General features: G+C 55.1%; 2 protein-coding genes across 3 annotated transcripts; both read left to right on the top strand.

Annotated features, from left to right (window-relative positions):
* Positions 1-3,669: 3,669 nt before the first annotated feature.
* On the top strand, positions 3,670-7,110 carry RPS14 (ribosomal protein S14). Its single transcript, XM_033006238.2, has 5 exons — positions 3,670-3,797; positions 4,966-5,116; positions 5,431-5,592; positions 6,077-6,153; positions 7,000-7,110. Exons 2-5 carry the CDS (start codon positions 4,968-4,970, stop codon positions 7,065-7,067), a joined length of 456 nt encoding a protein of 151 aa, XP_032862129.1. The 5' UTR covers positions 3,670-3,797; positions 4,966-4,967; the 3' UTR covers positions 7,068-7,110.
* A 5,029-nt stretch (positions 7,111-12,139) lies between these two features.
* On the top strand, positions 12,140-16,945 carry CD74 (CD74 molecule). Of its 2 annotated transcripts, XM_033006046.2 has the most exons (9): positions 12,140-12,275; positions 13,708-13,883; positions 14,002-14,093; positions 14,191-14,244; positions 14,475-14,570; positions 14,789-14,879; positions 15,299-15,487; positions 15,861-15,935; positions 16,146-16,945. In XM_033006046.2, the coding sequence occupies exons 1-9, from the start codon at positions 12,205-12,207 to the stop codon at positions 16,151-16,153; spliced, it is 852 nt and encodes a 283-aa protein (XP_032861937.1). In that variant the 5' UTR covers positions 12,140-12,204; the 3' UTR covers positions 16,154-16,945. The 2 variants fall into 2 exon arrangements, with proteins under 2 accessions (XP_032861937.1, XP_032861938.1); XM_033006047.2 differs by lacking the exon at positions 15,299-15,487 and having other exon boundaries at positions 12,144-12,275; positions 16,146-16,848.
* The last annotated feature ends 596 nt before the right edge of the window (positions 16,946-17,541 follow it).

The raw sequence follows: 17,541 nt of genomic DNA, 5'->3' as shown, positions 1-17,541 counted from the left end.
CAAACTCCGAGGACAATCTGCAGAATCCACAGTCTCCAGCAGTAAAGTTTTCCACTGTATAATTACTTCTGAGAAAAAAGAATTTGTTGAATTCTTGGTCTGGCATTTGCTAATGCATTTTTTTAAAAAGAATGACCTACTCGCTGGAAACAGAAGGCTGCTCAAAAGGCACTGGTATTTATTAATACCAGCTCTACCATTTTACATGAGTGTCAGGTAGTTTTTATTCTGGCCTATCTTCTGTTTGCAAACACAAAGGAAACCAGTTCCTTTCCTGCATGCTTTAACTTACAGGCTCTTCTTCAGCACATCTGTCGGAAAGAAGTTCAGCGGCTTTCCTCCACATTGTCTCCAATTTATTAATCAACACTTTCAGCTCCCTACTGAGTTACAGCCAAATTATGGTCCCCTTGAAGTCCATGGCAGCACTTCCACTGACTTCATTAGGACCAGAAACCGGCCCTTGAAGTCTCTGCCAATTCCTTAAGTGCTTTAACTTCAGTGTTGGAGATTTCTTTTTTAATCTTCTTACGCCTGTTTCTGACACATCATTTTACATGTGTGCATGCACAAACTGCCTTTCTGAAACTAAAAACAGCCTTAAAAGCAAATGGAAAAGAATTTTTTTTTTTTTTTTTTTTTTTTTACCTGTGAATGGCTGCATTTGGGGGCCCTGAATTCCTCTTTGCCAGGACTGTTAGAGGAAAGATGCCATTTTGAGGGGCCCGGAGCTGTTTGACAGTCCCAGCTGCAGACCCTGCTCTGTTCTGAGCAGACAGCAAGGGTTCAGCCTCCCAGGAGTGTTTCAGCCTCTTCCAGCTCCAGTCTCTGTTTCAAGGCCACCAGCAAGGCCACTGGTCCGGTGGCTCATGGGAACAAGACACAGCCATGGAAACAGTGACATTCGAGTGCCAAAAATTCCTGCTTACAGGAAGCCCAGAGCTGGGGCCTTCGCAGGTCAAGCCAGTTGATTCCCACTGACCCCTCTCAGCCAGGACCAGTTTACACCAGGGCCAAAGCCCGGCAGGAGAAGAGGTCAAGGACAGCGTTTCCATTTGCCTTGGCTCTCAGGCTCCCTTTTTGTTTAGTCACCGGCTGAGTTATGAAATCTGCCTGCAGTGTCACTGTGTCTGTGGGTTTCCCATGGGCTGGAGAGGCTATTACCAAGGAGCAGCTGGAATGTTAATTACCCATTAAGGAACTAAATCTGGGGGATTTCTTAAAGCAAATACACATCATCTCTGGCACTGACCCCACCGCGGCCTGAGCATCCTTCCCTGCCAGGCTGGAGGACGCAGTCCTTGCAGCCCCAGCTGGGTGTCTCTCTTCTCACTCATCCCAGCCTGGGAAGGTCCTTAGTGCTGTCCTCAGCAGCTAGGACAGCCTGGTCGGAGCTGGCATTCAAGCCCCAGGAACATTTTGCAGGGCAGCCAGTTCCCCTGCACACGCCAGGGCTAGTGCAAGGCAAAGTGAAAGGAAAGAATTTGTCCTGGGGAGTGAAGAAAGCCCCATCCCACGTAGAGCCTGGAAGGACCGGGAGCAACCGGCCTCCCAGCTGCTTGGGAGCTGAGGGCAGCAATGGACTTTGAACCACTGGGTTGTTTGTTTTTTTGAGAAGTTCATCTGCTTATTTCAGCCTGTTACTCTGTAAGTGGAGGCTTGCCTGCTTCCTTGCCTCTGGCTTGCAGCTGTTCCAGGGGAACATCTGTAGGCTGGTGCAAGCCTCGCAGAGGATCGTCACAGCCTGCCCTGCACGCGTGGCTCCTTGGGGAGAAACCCACCCTGCATGGCTCAGGCTGCCCATGCACCCTTCCTCAGACCCACGGCTCCTTCTCACACGGGTCACCCGCAGCCACCACAGCACACGCGGCATGACACAGGCTGACCTCTGTGGCACTCGCCTGCTGCTAACCCCTTCATTCCCTCTTCCTTCAAATCAAGCCATGGTCAGCGTCACTGGAGCCCCTGGCTGGAATTACAGAAGTCCTGCCAATGTATATTTTAAAAGCCTCTCCTTCAATATTTAAACAGGAAGATCCCTGACGCAGTGGCACACTGCTAACATAGAGAGAAGCAGGCACGGGTGGCCAACAGGGTCAAGAGAGGTTTTATGGTGGCACTTGTGAGTTACAGAGAGATTTCATGGGGAAGAATCCCAGCATAGGGGGCTGCAGGGAGCCTTACGGACCAAACCTCTTCTTCCTGGTGCCAGCTCAGAGGTTTGCATCCCAGAAGAGCCTGGGATGCTTGGCCAGAGAAAAGAAAAGGTACCCTGAAAGATGTCAGCCTTTCTGGTCACATGCATGCTCCCCTAAAAACACGCAGCACCCCTGAGCTGCAGAGCTGACGGGTGCAAAAAGAGGGTCCAGAGTTTCCCACAGGTGAACAGCAAACGCTGTCAGTCGAGCAGACTGTCCCTGCAAATATGTTTTCAGGCATTTGGACTGTGTAACCTCATTAGCAGAGATGTTATAAGGAACATCCTTTGTACATCTGCTTCTCCTCCAGTCTGACCAGCTCTGAACGCAGCTCCTTCAGATCTGAAGGCCTGCCAGCCTTCCCCATGTAAGCACCCAGTCTCGTCACCTGCAGTGCAGTCCTGCGTGGCTCTGAGCTCTCTGCTTCCATGGAGGGCTAAACACCAGAGAGATCCCAGTACCAGGGGGAGGCATCTGGAAGCAGGGCAGGATCAGGCCCAGGAACTGTACTGCAAGTGCTATCAAGTCAGGTTCAATCTACCTTTTTTTTCCTAGGGTCTTTGATGTTTCCCATCTTTACTCATCGGAGCGCTTTTTAAATCACTTGGAACCAGAAAATATTCACTTGCTGGACCACCTTAACATAAAACTTTACAAATTTACATTCTGTTTGCTGCAGAGGTGGAACAAACCTCCCCCGATAACTGCTCTGAGAGGTAATCCCTGCACCATCGCTCACAGCCGCAAAGTCTACACCACTCCTATCAGCTGCCTGAACTACCTGTAGTGAAATCTCTCCCATTAGTTCTTTAGGAGAAAATACTCCAGACTTCCACTTATTAAAACCACTACGGGAATTTACCCATAAGAGGATGTACAAACACCGCCTCACAGTCGGGACTCCCATCTGAGCTCAGGGTAGGAACAAGCAGCCGCCTGGATGCCCATGACGGCTCGCCGTGCTCGACCGCTCAGGAGCTGAGGGAGAAGAAAAGGCCTACACCCCGGCCCGGCTCCAGCTGAGCCCAGGCAGTGCTGGCTGTGGCTGCGTGGCCCGGAGGAAGCGAGCTGCGTGCTGGCATTACACCTGTTTTCTTACAGTTGTTTTTTAAACTGGCTCAGGCCTGCGTTTCCAAAGCTCACCTAGCACGGTTCTGCCTGGAGCACAAACTGCCAACTGCAAATCCGCGCCTGCCGCCATCTTGGGGGGACGGACACACGACGACACCCTCGTCAAGCGCCCGCCGCCATCTTGGGGAGGGACCCCAGGCAGGAGGACGCCGCCATCTTGGGAAGGGACTCGACGGGAAGGGTGACGCCGCCATCTTGGGAAGGGACTCGACGGGGTGGGGGAGGCAAACGCTCCATCTTGGGGAAGTCGGCGCGGCTTGCCCTGGGGCGCGCCGTTTTCGGTTTCACGGAGGCGGCGGGATCGAGATCGGGATCGGGGCAGAGCCCTACGTCTGCGACCGGGGAAACGCCGCCTCCCCCGCCGCACTCAGCCGCCTCCCGCCACCGGTTCCGGGTGAACGGCGGCGACTTCCGCCCCCTGAGCCCGCCGCTTCCTTTCCAGCGGCGGCCGCCGGAGGAGACGCGCCGGTGAGTGTGGGGTTATGGCGCATCCGCCGCCATCCGCCCGCCCGCGCCTTTGTCGCGGCCTTCCCGCCCGCTCCCCGTCTCCTCGGGCCCGGGGCTCCGCGGGGCAGCGCGCCCGGCGGGAGCGGAGCGCTGGGCCGCGGGCGAGCCGGGGACTGGAGTGGCTGGGCACCCGGGGGAGGGCCGGCGCGCCGGGCTGGGGGTGGAGGGTGGCCGGGCCGCGGGCTGTGCGAACCTGCTCCCGCCCGCCGGGCGCTGTTTGTTCTGTCTGTCGTGTCGCTGTCGCTGGGCTTCACGGACCCCGGCTGAGGACGGTGATGTCCGTGAAGGCCTGGGCTGTGTCAGGAAGGGGATGTGGCTGCGTAGGCCTTGGTGTAACAGTCGGTGTTCTGGGCCGTTTGCTGTGGAGAAGGAACCATCGGGCTAAGGCCCGGGGGAGAAAGCAGGTCGTGCTTGGCTTTCCTTAATGAAGTCGTCAGACTTCTGTGCAGGGCGCTGGTTGTAGCTGGTCTTTGGCAGGAGAGGGCAACAGGGAACCGTCTTCTTGTGCTCAGGGGCAGCTGCACGGGATGCCCGGGCACCTAACCAAGCACTGCCGGGTGCCATGCCTGCCACCTTCCACGGCTGGGCACGGGCTCCAGAGGCAGAAACTTACCCGGGCTAGTCCCAAGGATGTCGTTAGGAAACCAATAACCTGGAAGAACCCAAGATAGTACTTGAAAAGCCTGCAGAGTCAGAGCTTTGCAGCAGAACCCAGGTCTTTATTGTCCACTCAGGTATTTTCTTTCCATAAAGTCATATAAACGAGGAAGGGGAAGGCCTCAGCATTGCTGGTTATCAGGGGGCTCCCTTGTGCTCTGCTGCAGCAGTGCCTGGGGACATCAGCTGCCATGAAGCACAGCTTAGGCAGCTCCTGCTGGGAAGTGTGGCAGGAGAGACCCCACTAAACAGTTGTGGGTGGTGACCTGTCTGCCAGCATACAGCAAGGCTGGAAATCTTGGGTTTTGTAAGAAGTCCTCTTGTACCCGAGAATTACTACCTGGATTTTGCCAACGATAACTCATTTATCTTACTTGGTAAAAGATTGCAGTAGTAGAGACTTTAATACAGTCCTATAAGAGAATACTGAGAAATCCACCATCATTCATGCTTACCTTTTGTTGTTGTTCAGAAATGGCACCTCGTAAGGGCAAGGAGAAGAAGGAAGAACAGGTCATCAGCTTGGGACCTCAAGTTGCTGAAGGAGAAAACGTGTTCGGCGTGTGCCATATCTTTGCTTCCTTCAATGACACTTTTGTCCATGTGACTGATCTCTCTGGCAAGTGAGTATTGAACGCCAGTCACCTCCCTGCAGTACCTGCCTGCTTTGGTTTTGAAAACGGAAATAAGATATAGCGAGAAGTTCTACCAAAGTCCTTGAGCTTCTGCTGAGCTGTAAGATAAGATGGTGTGTGTACGTGAACCAGGTGGCTTGGTGTGCTCCTCTGTGATGAATATTGTCTTCAGGGTAGTGGATGGCGGCTTATTGATCCAGTAACATTCAAAACAACAGGTTCTGTCTGTACCCAGAAGCTGGTTTGTGGGGAGAAAAAAGGAAGGACTTTTTTTTCCTGAATGTCTTCTTTCCCTTCCATAGGGAAACTATCTGCCGTGTCACTGGTGGCATGAAGGTGAAGGCAGACAGAGATGAATCTTCTCCCTACGCGGCTATGCTGGCAGCCCAGGATGTTGCCCAGAGGTGCAAGGAGCTGGGCATCACTGCCCTGCACATCAAGCTGCGTGCTACCGGTGGAAATAGGTACATTGGAGGGGCTGGGCCTGGCGTTTCCAGAGGATGTGTCTGGTCTTAGAACCGTGCCAGACTGCACTACATCCTTCTTTGCACTGCCTCAGTTAAGGTAGATGCACCCTGTGAACTTGACTTTAAACTTGACCCAGAGGATGTCTGTCACTTTATATGGTGACCGGCTGATGTCATCTCTCACTGAGCATCTGGAACTCCTCCTGAGTGGGCATCTGCAGCTGACTGGAGCTAGGGTGTGCTCTTAGTTATCTGGTAGTGGATGGGGAGGTGCTGTCAAACCTGGAGATGTGTTACCTTGGAATGACAGGGAAGTGCCTCTCTGGTGGCTGATTGTGAATGGTTTGGGCCTGGGGACAGGAGGAAGCTGACTTCTGGTATCTGGATGTTTTGGGAGGGGGAAGCTGTGATTTTAACATTGTCGGTTGTGTTCAACTTCTGAATCGTTTAAAGGATTATTGGTTCTAACTCTCTCCTCTAGGACCAAGACTCCTGGACCTGGTGCCCAGTCAGCCCTGAGAGCTCTGGCCCGATCTGGAATGAAGATCGGCCGCATTGGTGAGTGGTGGAGAAAGTGATAGTTAGACATGTACGTCATAGTATACAACAAAACAAACAAACAAAAGCAAAACAAAACAAAAAAAAAACCACCACAAAAACAAAACCAACAAACACCCCTCCTACCCCCCCCCCCCCCCAAAAAAAAAACAACCTAAACCAAATATCCCAGTTTTGATGGATTATTTAGTAAAAGGAGCTTTGTAGACATATGTGCCACTTGGCATGATGATTTAACTTTGGGATGTTCTTGGCCTCTGTCAGATGGCACTGAAGGTATGGTTTAATTGAAACAGATTCTTAAATTGACGATTCACCAGGAGGTGGCGTGAGCAGACTTCAGAAACCAAGTTTCTGTCTGCATGATAAACCCCGGGGGCACACACAGCAGGATGCTGATGTTCCTCTGTTAACAGTGTTTGTGCCAGAGCTGTTCAGTCGGCTAGAAATATTCTGTTAGTTTAAGACTGTGACTCAGTAATAGTGGAGTTCCTCCAGCTGCTTGAGGGAAAGTCCCAAACTTTGTAGGGGAGTCACAAGAAGCTACTCCGAAAGTTCCATCAAGCACCCTCTGTTTCTTCAGAAATGCTGTGGCTGCTTGGTTCGAGTAGGATGGGAGATTGGGATTTTTGCTTCCTAAGTGTTAAAGGCCTGTGTGAGCTCACAGGTACCGTCACTACCGTGGAGCGTTCGCTCCGCCTGTGTGTGGCTGCTGTGGAGGGTGACTGCCGAGGTGCAGCCATGGGATGTCGGGGTGACTGGTGGGGTTCAGTGGCTGTGCCTGGTTGATTTCTTGGGGTACCGCTGGAAGGTAATGGTGTGTTTTGGGTTTTCTCCTCCCCACAGAGGATGTCACCCCCATCCCCTCTGACAGCACACGCAGAAAGGGTGGTCGCCGTGGACGTCGTCTGTAAACAATGCTGCACCTTTCGTTATTAAAGCTCTCTCTTAAACCTCTTCTCAGCTGCGTGTTTTCTTACTGAGGTACGCTCAGAAGTTGAGTGGCTTCGGTTGAATTACATCCACCAATGGCTTATGCTCTGAAGCTGGGCTCTTGGTTTGGGTTGGGCTTGTTAGTAGTGCTGCAGCAGAGGTGCTTTTAAATGTATGCAGGAAAATCTTCTAAAAGCACTGGATTTACAGTTCCCTCAGCTGCTCTTGTCATATATACTCCCAAAGGTATTTAAGAGAAATGACTTCTCATTTGTTAGTCATGCCTTGCTTCCCGCACTGATGTTTGCCCTCCACAGAATGTGCTGCCATCACCTGGAATAAATACCCATTTCCACCTTTGACAGTGTTCTCTTCCTAGTTCTTCAGGCTTTGAAATCGCTCCTGTTCCTGTCGTTTCCTTGGCTGTAGCAGAACTTTTGGCCAAGAGAAGATTCGTGGGCATAAAATACTTGAAGTATAGTTTAAGATAGGCGGGTTCCGGATGCTCGTGGCTAAAATAACTGTGGCTTCTACAGCCCAAGAGGGATGAAATTGTTGAAACCTCCTGTGTGATGGTGATGTCAGCCCTCATACAGTGCAGTGGCTGTTGCGATGTGGGTCTGTGCTGTCCCGACATCTCCCCAGCCATGCACTGTGCAGTAGTTAATTTTAGAGGCAGCTACAATGAACTCGTGCTTTGCCTCCTCCAGTGGAACTCGGCAGTGACCGAGTGAGCTCATTTGGAGCTGATAAAATGTTTGTCGGAATACTTGTGGTTAGGTTTAAGTGATGGTTGTTTATCAGAATTGGTTGAAAAACCTTAGGATTCTTAGCACAGTTACATGGCAAATGAATTGAATAGTCTTACACATGCTGATGTGTGACCTATAAAAAGAAGCTGGAAGGTGGTGTTCTGATGTCCTGGGCTCTTGGACAAGGTCTGCTTCAGATCCTGAGGCTGGAGACCCTCCCTGCATTCACGTGGGCTCTTTCCCACACCTTTGCATCTTAAAATGCTTGAGAGGAGATTCCTTCACCTGCCCACTCCTGAGCCTGCCTCCCCTCACGGGAAGGGATGCTGTGACTGGTGGTGGGGGAGGTGCTGCACTCTCAAAGCAGTCTCTGTTCTGGTAAAGTTACTCCAGCTGGACTGGATCCAGGACATGTCGCTCCTGTCAGGCGCGGTCTTCAGCTGTCGAGCCCCAGCTCCTGCACGGTACAGGGGAATGAGTTTCACAGCAGAGGAAGCCAAGCTGGCTGAGCTGAAGCCACGGTGTGTCTCTGTCTTCTTAATGAAAACTACTTGGATGCTTGTGGTTTCAAAGTGAGTCATGATCTCTTGGAGGTGTCCTTGCTGTGGCAAAGAAAGCTGGGCTTGTGAGCAAGCTAACTACTAATGGGTTTTCTGCAGACTCTTGCTTAATACATGACTTCCCCTTTCTGTGGAAAAAATCTCTGCTTGGACAGATGTTCCTAGGCCAGCATTTCCCTTGGCGCAGCCATAGTGTTTTATTTGTAACTTTATATGTGGCCATGGAAAACTTTACAGAAAACTTCCCTTACTGTTCTAAAAGTGCACTATTTGCTGTTCAAATCACTGTTTTCCTGTACTTAAAGTGTTCTTTGAACTCTGTGTGGAGAAGGTGCTGAAAACATGAAACCAGCAGTGGCTCAGCCAACGTGGAGCTGAAGTGAGGAGGGAACAGGGCAGAGGGGTGCAGGGGAGTGAGATGCTGTTTGCAGGAGGCAAAGGTGTGTGTAACAGCTCTAGTTGGTATTTTTTATATAAATACAGTGAAACCTGTTGCTGTTATGGTATGTGTTACTGTGTCCCAGGTGACATTAATGTGGTTACTTCACAGGGTACATTTAGGGAAAGCTCTATGTGAATATAAAATCCAGTGCAGGACCTTTTCAGCAGTACAAATTTAACAGACACTGCTCATCTCTTTGGGTGCAGTTTGGGATGTTTTCTGCTCAGTGCTGTCTTCCTTCTGCTGCCCACCAGATTTTCTGGGGCTCGCACAGGTGCCGGGAGCTTTGCCCAGTACAGGGAGGAGGATTTGATTTTTTTAGCCCTTAATCTTTGGAAGCAGGAGCTCTGCTGGGTGCTCTGGGCCGAGCTGCTGTAAGCCCAGCCCATGCCAATTGCTGCCCTCGATGTGCTGTGGGCAGGGTGTTCCCCGGGTTTGCTGCACAATTAATGGCAAAAATGGCTTTTATTTCTCAGCTGAACTGACATCTTTGAAACAACTTCCTGTGTTGGTGTGAAACCCTGGAGGGGAGAAATGAGGAAGAGAAACTGGGGAGCCAGGCGCATCCCTGCGCAGAGCAGGCTGCGCGGCCCGGGGCTCTCTGGAGGGAGACTCTCCGGGCTGAGCGGTGTGGATGGGTTTCATGGCTTTTTCCAGTTCCTGTTCCTACCCCACTGGCTTCTCTTGCATGATTCGGTGAGGAGCTGCATCACGTACAACCCCCTTGCAGCTGGGTGATGGTTCCCTGGCTGTGTGGGTGGGTTGGGGACGTGTGGCTGCCCACCCTGTGTCTCCCCGGTGGGGATGTTCATCCCACCGAGGGCAAGAGGCTGCTGGGGGGGGGCGGGTGTTGCATTGCTCACAGGCAATGAGAAACGTGGGTTTGTTCACCAAATATCAGTCTGTTCAGGGTCTGTTGGCTTTGAGGCGGAGGCTCAGCTGGTGATGAGTGGCTTCACCTGAATGCCCATGGGGTTATTTCCACCTCCCTGCCTGAAATAATTGCTCTGCTGGCTTGGGTCGAGGTCCCCAGGGAACAGGCAGGTCTGAGCTGAGTCCTGAAGCTGCTTGTGCTCCAGATAGCTTCTTTTCCCCAAAAAAGATAACTGGTTCCCCAGCCTCCTGTTGTGATGCTTGTCAAGTTTTTCATGGGCAGCACAACTATGAAGCCCCAGGGGTGACAGGGTGGTGATGAGCCTGTCTGGGTGCCAGCCTCAGGGAAGAGAGGGGGGGATAAGGCAGGCTGAGCTGCTCTGCAAAAAGGTCTGCATCTTCCCAGGAAAATCAATTTACAGACTTAAAACACTTTCAGAGGCTGTAGTCCTGTGCAGAAAGGTGTAGCGTGGGGAGGGAGCGCTGAAGAAGTTAATGGAAATGTCTGTGTGCAGGGTGAGGGCTGATTTGGTGCCAACAGCCCCCAGCTGGGCTGCTGTGGGGGGAGTGGGGCTCTCCCCCACCCCCCAGTTTATCGCCTGTGTTTGTGGTTTGCAGAGTCGGGCCCAGCTTCGTGAAATTGTGGGGGGTTTCGCTCGCCGAGTTCCTGTTCAGGCTTTCCTTAGTTCCCCTTAGGGCTGAGGCTGGTCATGGATCTGCCCGGAGCGTGGCCCTGGGCTGGGGGGCTTGCGACCCCAGCCAGGAGCCGAGCGAACCTGTGCCACCCCCAAACCCCCCGATGGCCCTGTGGGCTGAGAGGTGGGGAGAGCCAAAAAATGTATGGAAGGGTTTTATGCGCTTTTTTTTATTTCTTTCCCTTTTTTATTTCCCTTCTGTTTTTTTTTAAAAAAAACATGGACGGTTTCTAAATGCGGCATCACCTAAAAAGCAGCAGATTAGTTATTTGTCTTCAGAATAGCCTCTGGGGAGGAACGCAGGTGGGGGAAGGATCTGGGGGTGCAGGTGGCTAGGGGTGAGGGTGTTGGACACCCTGGGGCGGGGGGTCTGTGGGTGCCTCGGGGCTTTCCCAACTGGGTCCCATGAGCCCGGCAACAGGACCAGGCTCTGAGCACCGAAGCCTTTCCCCTGCATCTGGGCTGTGATTCCCTACCTGGAAAGGCAGAGCATCGTCCCACCAGCGCCTGCTTCTCCTCTAGAAACAGCATTTTTTTTTTCTGAGACCCTGCCTCGTTCCTTGGAAATGCTTTTAGATCCTTCCTTAACGCTGCGCTGCCGGGGGCTGGCTGTGCAGTCCCTGCCAGCGGGACGGCTGCAGGACTGATCTGGGAGAAGGGATGGAGTCTCTAAAGAAATCTGCTCGTGTTCACCCTGACTTTACCACTTTCTGGCCCTGGGACCGCGTGGGGGGAAGTTTGCCTGGTAACCAGTGATGCATGGGCTGATGGCTTTTAGTTTCACACTCGAAGTTTCACTTTTGGCTCAACCCCGGCCACGGTCGTGGCTGGGTCCTGATGCTGGAGCTGGATCGGTGCTGGGCGCGACATGCCCGGCAAGGCCAAGCCCCAGAGCGCAGCACTGGAACCGGGGACGTGTTACGCCTGGGGCAGCCTTGGGTCCTTGTATAAAATCACCTAAAATCAGCATTATGGGGATGGATGGCTGCTCTCACCCACATAATGCTGGGGGGGCTGGGCACCCACGCTGCCCCACTCCCACTGGTGCTTTGGGTGTCACCCACCTTGAGGGGCTGTTGCTTTTCTCTCAGGTTTGGGGGTTCAGCCCCCGAAGCTGCTGCAGGCAGGGTGAGGGGGGTGCTGCAAGAGGGAGGGGGCTTGAAAACACTTGGTGGTCCTTGAATTGTTCCCCCTTCAGTCTGAGAGGTGCTGGCTGAGCACACCCAGCCAGGGGGTGACCCTTGAAGTTGAGGTTTGGGCCAAAGTGCAGCTTTTCCCTGGCAGTGAGGAGGGGTGTACCCCAACAGCGTGCCCCCACAGAGGGGTCCTGCTCAGCCTTCGGGGTGGGGAACCCTCCCCATGGCATCCCCACCCCACCTTCTTCCTCACACGGTGCCTCCCGCCTCCACACCCCACTTATCACATCCTGGACCCCATGTCCCACCTCCTGCCCCCCACCCAGAGGTAGCAGAGCCCCCAGGCCCGTGGCACCGGCTGTCACCAGGCTGGGTGTCGTGACCTGCCCGTGGCAGTGGGGTGGGAAGCGATGCCCCACGGTACCCCACAAAGCGCCCACAGTGCTCGGGGCTGCATCCAGCGTTATTTCTGGACCAGAGACCTGCCGAGCAGAGGTCTGCCTGGCAACAGGTGATGCTTGTGCTGGCGGCCAATGGGGCTTTTTTTTTGGGTCGTGTCCCCCCCCCCGGGGGTGTCAGGGCAGGGTGGGGACCTGGGGGGTATTTCCAGAGGCAGCACTCAGGGTGCTCATTACCGATCGGGGTGCCGACAGCGGAGCCATGGCCGAGGAGCAGCGGGACCTCATCTCCGACCGCGGCAGCGGTGTGGTCAATGTTGGGGACACCCGGAGGTGCTGCTGCTGGGGGGCGCGGGGATGGGGGGCACGGGGAGGACAAAGCGGGCATGATGGGGGTGTGGGGCAGAGGGGGAATTGCGTGGCCGTGGGGCGGAAGGGGAGACAGTTGGGTCAAGGGGGCACAGAGTGACTGTGGGGCAGAAGGTGGGGGTCACACTGTGGCTGTGGGGTGCTGTGGAACCAAGGGGGCCGTGGCATGGCTATGGGGTGGAAAGGGGCTGGAGCATGGCTGTGGGGCAGGGCAAGGGCACAGGGTGGCCGTGGGGTTCAGGGGGGTCACTGTATCTCTGGGGCAGGTGGGGACGTGGCGTGGCTGCGGGGCGGATGGGCTCCCGGCGTGGCTGTGGGGTGGATGGGGGCACGGCAGGTGTGTGGGGGAGACAGGTCGAAGTCATGGCCACGGGGTGGGTGGGAGCACTGCGTGGCTGTGGGGCAGGCAGGCTGATGACGTGGCTGTGGGGCAGAGGATGGCTGTGGGGCAGGCAGGGACGCAGCACAGACCCAGAGCCCATCCCGCTTTGTGGGGCCATCCCCCCCGCCATCTCCCAGCGCCCCCCCCCCCCCCCCCCCCCCAATCTCCCACCCCTCTGGGCCCCCTCCCCTCACACACACTTCCAGCCAATCAGAAGCTCGGGATCTCTGACATCATCAGTCACCAGGCAGACATCCCGGCAGCTAGTCCAACTCCGGACACTGCCTGCAGCAGCAGTGGCCGCCGGGCAGCACCCATGGGTGCCCCCACCTCGTCGGGCGCCTTGGGGCCCCGCTGCACCCCGCCAGTGCCCCATTCACCCCGGCGGGGCAGGGTCTGGCCCGGGGAAGCCTCGGCAGCCACGAGGTGCTTGGCTTTGCCTTCCCTTGGAATCCGAGTGCGATGGCAGCGCTGCCACACCCGCCTGCCTGTGCGCTCAGACTGCCCTGAACCTTTGCTTTTTTGAACAAAAAATTTTAAATGTGCAGTCTGGTATCCCATGGGGTATGTCTTCTGCTGCCTGGAACCAGCGAGGCTTCAGGTGGCTTCATCATCCTGCAAACGGTGGTGCCCACAGTGATGCCATGCCCCAAAAATCCCCTGGCAGCATCCTGCCTGCAGCCCCCGTGTGCCCACACGCTCCTCGGGTACCCCTCCCGTGCCTGCCCCCCCCCTCCTCGCCCCCGCAGTGGGTTTCGGTTCCCCCAGTGCAGAGGAGTGACCTTCACGCTGAGATTTCACTTCTGCACGCCACCACGGGGGAATTTGCATTTGTCTGGCTGCAACCCCCCCGGGAGGGGCGGGGGGGGTGTGTGTGTCTGTGTTTGGGGCGGTGCGGAGGGGTTGATGTGGGCTGCCGGAGGGGATTTTGGGGGGGGGGAATGATGGCAGGGTATGAAGACATCTCCTGCTGCTGGAGGCGGGGGGCTGAGCTCCCTCTCCGTGTTCCTGCAGGTCTGTGCTGGGCCGCAAAGTCGCCTTCTCCACTCTCTCCATCTTGGTGGCCCTGCTGATCGCCGGCCAGGCTGTCACGGTCTACTTCGTCTACCAGCAAAGCGGGCAGATCAGCAAGCTGACCAAGACCTCCCAGACCCTGCAGCTGGAGGCACTGCAGAGGAAGCTGCCTGCCAGTCAGTAGCCCCACGGGCACCAGTGTGGTGCTGGTGGGGTGGCCGAGGGGAGAGGGGATGGGTCCCCTTCTCTGGACCACCCAACCCGGCACCCCTCACACCGCTCCTTCCTTGGCAGGTGCCAAGCCGGTGAGCAGGATGAAGATGGCCATGGTGAACACTCCCCTGGCCATGAGGGTCATGCCGCTTGCCCCCTCTGTGACCAACATGGTAAGAGATGCCCAGCGCTGCGTGGCACTGGCTGCTTCCTGCTGCCCTTGGGGCTTGTTGCCAGCCCTCACGCTCCCCCTTTGCCTTTTCTCTCGAGGACATGCCCCCCGCCAGCAACAAAACCGAGGACCAAGTGAAGCACCTGCTGCTGGTAAGGCCCCCCCGATTCTCCCCCCCGACCCTGTAGCTGCCCCCGGCGCTGCAGGAGGTGATGGGACACTCTGTTTCTGTCTCTTGGCTGGGTCTGGGGTCTCTTGGGGTGCTCAGAGCTGGTGGGAGCTCCTGGCCTCCTGCAATGTCCATCTGGCTGATATAAGCAGACCGTCACCCCTCTGCCCTTGTTGTTCTTTGCCCTGTCTCACTGTGGTGGTCACTCTGCAGCAAGCAGACCCCAGGAAGATGTTCCCGGAGCTGAAGAACAACCTGATGGACAACCTGAAGAGCCTGAAGGACACCATGACTGACGCGGACTGGAAGGTCAGTGCTTGCCACCCTATTCTTCCCCTTCCAGGAGCACCCGGCTTTGGGGAGGGACAGGGGTGTCCCCACCTGGAAAAAGAAAGTCCTGCTTGAGCCAGGCTTGGCTTACTCCCACCCCAAGGAAGGAGGTGGTGCTCACAACCTTCCCTGGCCCAAGCTGGAGCTTGGTGCACCCCTCCCCGTGCCGGTTAATGTGCTGTTTCCCCTTGTTGCAGTCCTTTGAATCCTGGATGCACAAGTGGCTGCTGTTTGAAATGGCCAAGAACCCCAAGACAGAGGACCGTAAGGCGATCCCGGCGGAGAAAGGTACGAGGGCTGGGGGCTGCTGAGCTGGGGAGGGCTGGGACTGGCCCTTCGGAACCATCCCCCAGCAGGTGCCAGCACAGGGCTTCCCAAAGGCAACCGACCCTCCGTCCCCCCCACCCGTCACAGACCTCTTTGTTCCACGGGGAGACTCGCGTTGGTGGCCTTTAGGACATCACAGAGCCACTGCCCACTGCCTGCAGGGCATTTGGGATGAGCAAATGTCTGAAAAGCGGGAGCACCACACCAACCCCTCAGCCCTTGGCCGGCCCAAGAGCTTTAGAAAGGTCACCAGGATGGGGCTTGCTCCCCTTTTAAATTGAACTGCTTCTGGAATAAAAAGCTCCCGCTGAGGCTGCTGGCTGGCAGAAGGGTCCAAGGGGAGCTCACGGTGTCTCCCCTATTTTTTTTTATTGCCCTAGTGCAAACTAAGTGCCAGCTGGAGGCCAATTTGGGGGGTGTCCAGCCAGGCCACTACCACCCACAGTGCGATGAGAACGGCGACTACCTGCCCAAGCAGTGCAATGCCTCCACGGGCTACTGCTGGTGCTCCTACAAAAATGGCACCAGGATTGAGGGCACTGCTACTCGGGAAAAGCTGGATTGCCCTGGTAGGTCATCGGGGAGGGGAAGGAGAGGAATGAGCAGCTTGCATGGATGCTGCACCCCCATTTGGCTTGCAATTAGGGAGGAGGAGAGCTGCCAGGGAGAGGAGAGGGTGCCCAAGCTGTAGAGAACATCCCTCACCCCTTTCTGGTGCCAGCATGTTAAGGCATGAGGGGACCCTAAAACCCACAGCGCTCCTTGGGTAGCTGCAGCTAGAGCTGAGGCACGCAGTCAAGGTTTTCCATGAGCCCCCCATGACCCCAAACCCGCAGCTCAGCGAGTGGGTGCAGGCTCTCACCCACTGCCCTCAGAGGGGTGGGGGATGATGGGGCAGCCTTAGGGGTCCAGCACCCCCATCCTGACCTCCTCCCTCTGCAGGCACTGCTGCCACAGTAGAGCCGGAGGAGATGATCTTCTCCGGGGTGGACATGCTGAAGCTGGGTGCTGAGAAAGGTGAGTCCGAGCACGATCCAGGGCTGGGAAGGGGAAAGCCCTGGGGGGGGGGGGGGTGCAGGGGTGGTGTCTAGGTCCACCCTCTAGAGCCAGGGCAGCACCAAAGCGTGGCTGGGGAGGTGGAGGTTGTGCTGGAGACACAAAAGCAGCCTGTGCTTTGTGAGGTCCTGCAGCCCCCTTACTGACTCCCTCCTCTTTCCCCCACACCAGGCGAGTAGAAGAGGATACCGGCGGATGCCTGTCCTGTCTTCAGCATCCCAGCTCAACATGGTGGTTTTTTGTTTTGGTTTTTTTCTCTCTATTTCAATTCTGCTCTTATATTGCTTTTCCAAGGTGATTAACAGTGGGCACCCCTGTGTGTCCCTGTCCCTTGAGGCAACAACTGCGACCCTTCCCCTGCTGCAAGGCACCAGACAGGGCTGAGCTGCCACCAGGATCAGTGATAGAGGCAAAGTGTTCCCTCAGAGCAGGGGTAAAGTAGGCTGGAAAATTACTTCAGTGATGTCAGATCCATAAATCCTGTTCGCTTCTGCTCATCAGCATCCCACAGCAGCCAGGCAGCGGCAGAGCTCACCCCTGCAGAATGAGCCATTAATGCTTTCTTACACTGAATGAATGAACATTAAAAGCAGCAAAACAACCTCCACCAGCTTCTTAACTAAACCCCATAGGTTGAAGCCCTGTTAGATTACTAGAGGAGAGGGTTTTTATTCTGAAGTGTTCAGTGTTGTATAGACATTCACCTTCAGCTTTTGCCTTCAGGCTGGAGAACAGCCACAGCAGTGGGTAACAGTGGGCAGAGGAGCTGACCCTGGAGTCACAGGAGGCTTCTAATTTTTCTGAATAGATCTGTTAGTTTCTTTATAAATGATCTCACAAGCTAATTATTTCAAATAAACTTTTGAATAAGAAAGCCTTGTAAGCAACTCTAGCAGGGTAGTGCTTGCACACAGTTTGCAGCTGTCCTAGGTTAAAAATAAATTAAGCTTAAGAAGGGAAAATGAAAAAAATCTCTGCAGACACTTGAACATCTGTGCTCCTCCCTGGATTGTACAAATTCCTTGCCCCAGTCCTGTTCCATCACTTGCTTGATCTTCCCTGCACCCTGGGGTCCCCTTGCACCCCAGCATGACCCAGGGGGTTGAAGTCACTTTTACATGAGTCACAGCAATGGGGGCAGAGGAGAGCAGCCCCCTGTGCCAGAAGCCATCTTCCTCCTGTGCCCAGGTTGCAGCCAGAGCCCTGCCCTCACCAGCAGAGCCTGGAGCCAGGCTGCACAGCATGGGAGGGAGGAGGGCAAGAGGATCTGGTCCCTTTTTCCCCCTCCTTAATGCCAGGGCTGGGAGTGAAGCGAGGAAACCAGGCACAAGCCCAGTACAAGGCACACGGTAGCAGCTGCCAGCGAGGCAGCAGGTTGGGTCTGCACAGACCTGCTCACAGCACCTGCCCCTACACAGCACTTTGGTAAAGAAAGAAAAAAAATAAACCAGTGCTAGAACACATGGTTCAAAGCTGAGGAGCAACAGTGTCTGCTTGTCCTTGGGGAGCAGGTAGAAAGCAATTAATTTTTCCCCAGGCATTGAAGCAGTGCCTATGAACCTGGGCA

This window comes from Tyto alba, unplaced genomic scaffold, assembly GCF_018691265.1.
Source record: "Tyto alba isolate M040663 unplaced genomic scaffold, T.alba_DEE_v4.0 Super-Scaffold_17, whole genome shotgun sequence".
NCBI classification, from domain to species: Eukaryota; Metazoa; Chordata; class Aves; order Strigiformes; family Tytonidae; genus Tyto; species Tyto alba.
This window is presented reverse-complemented; position numbering and strand designations above follow the sequence as displayed.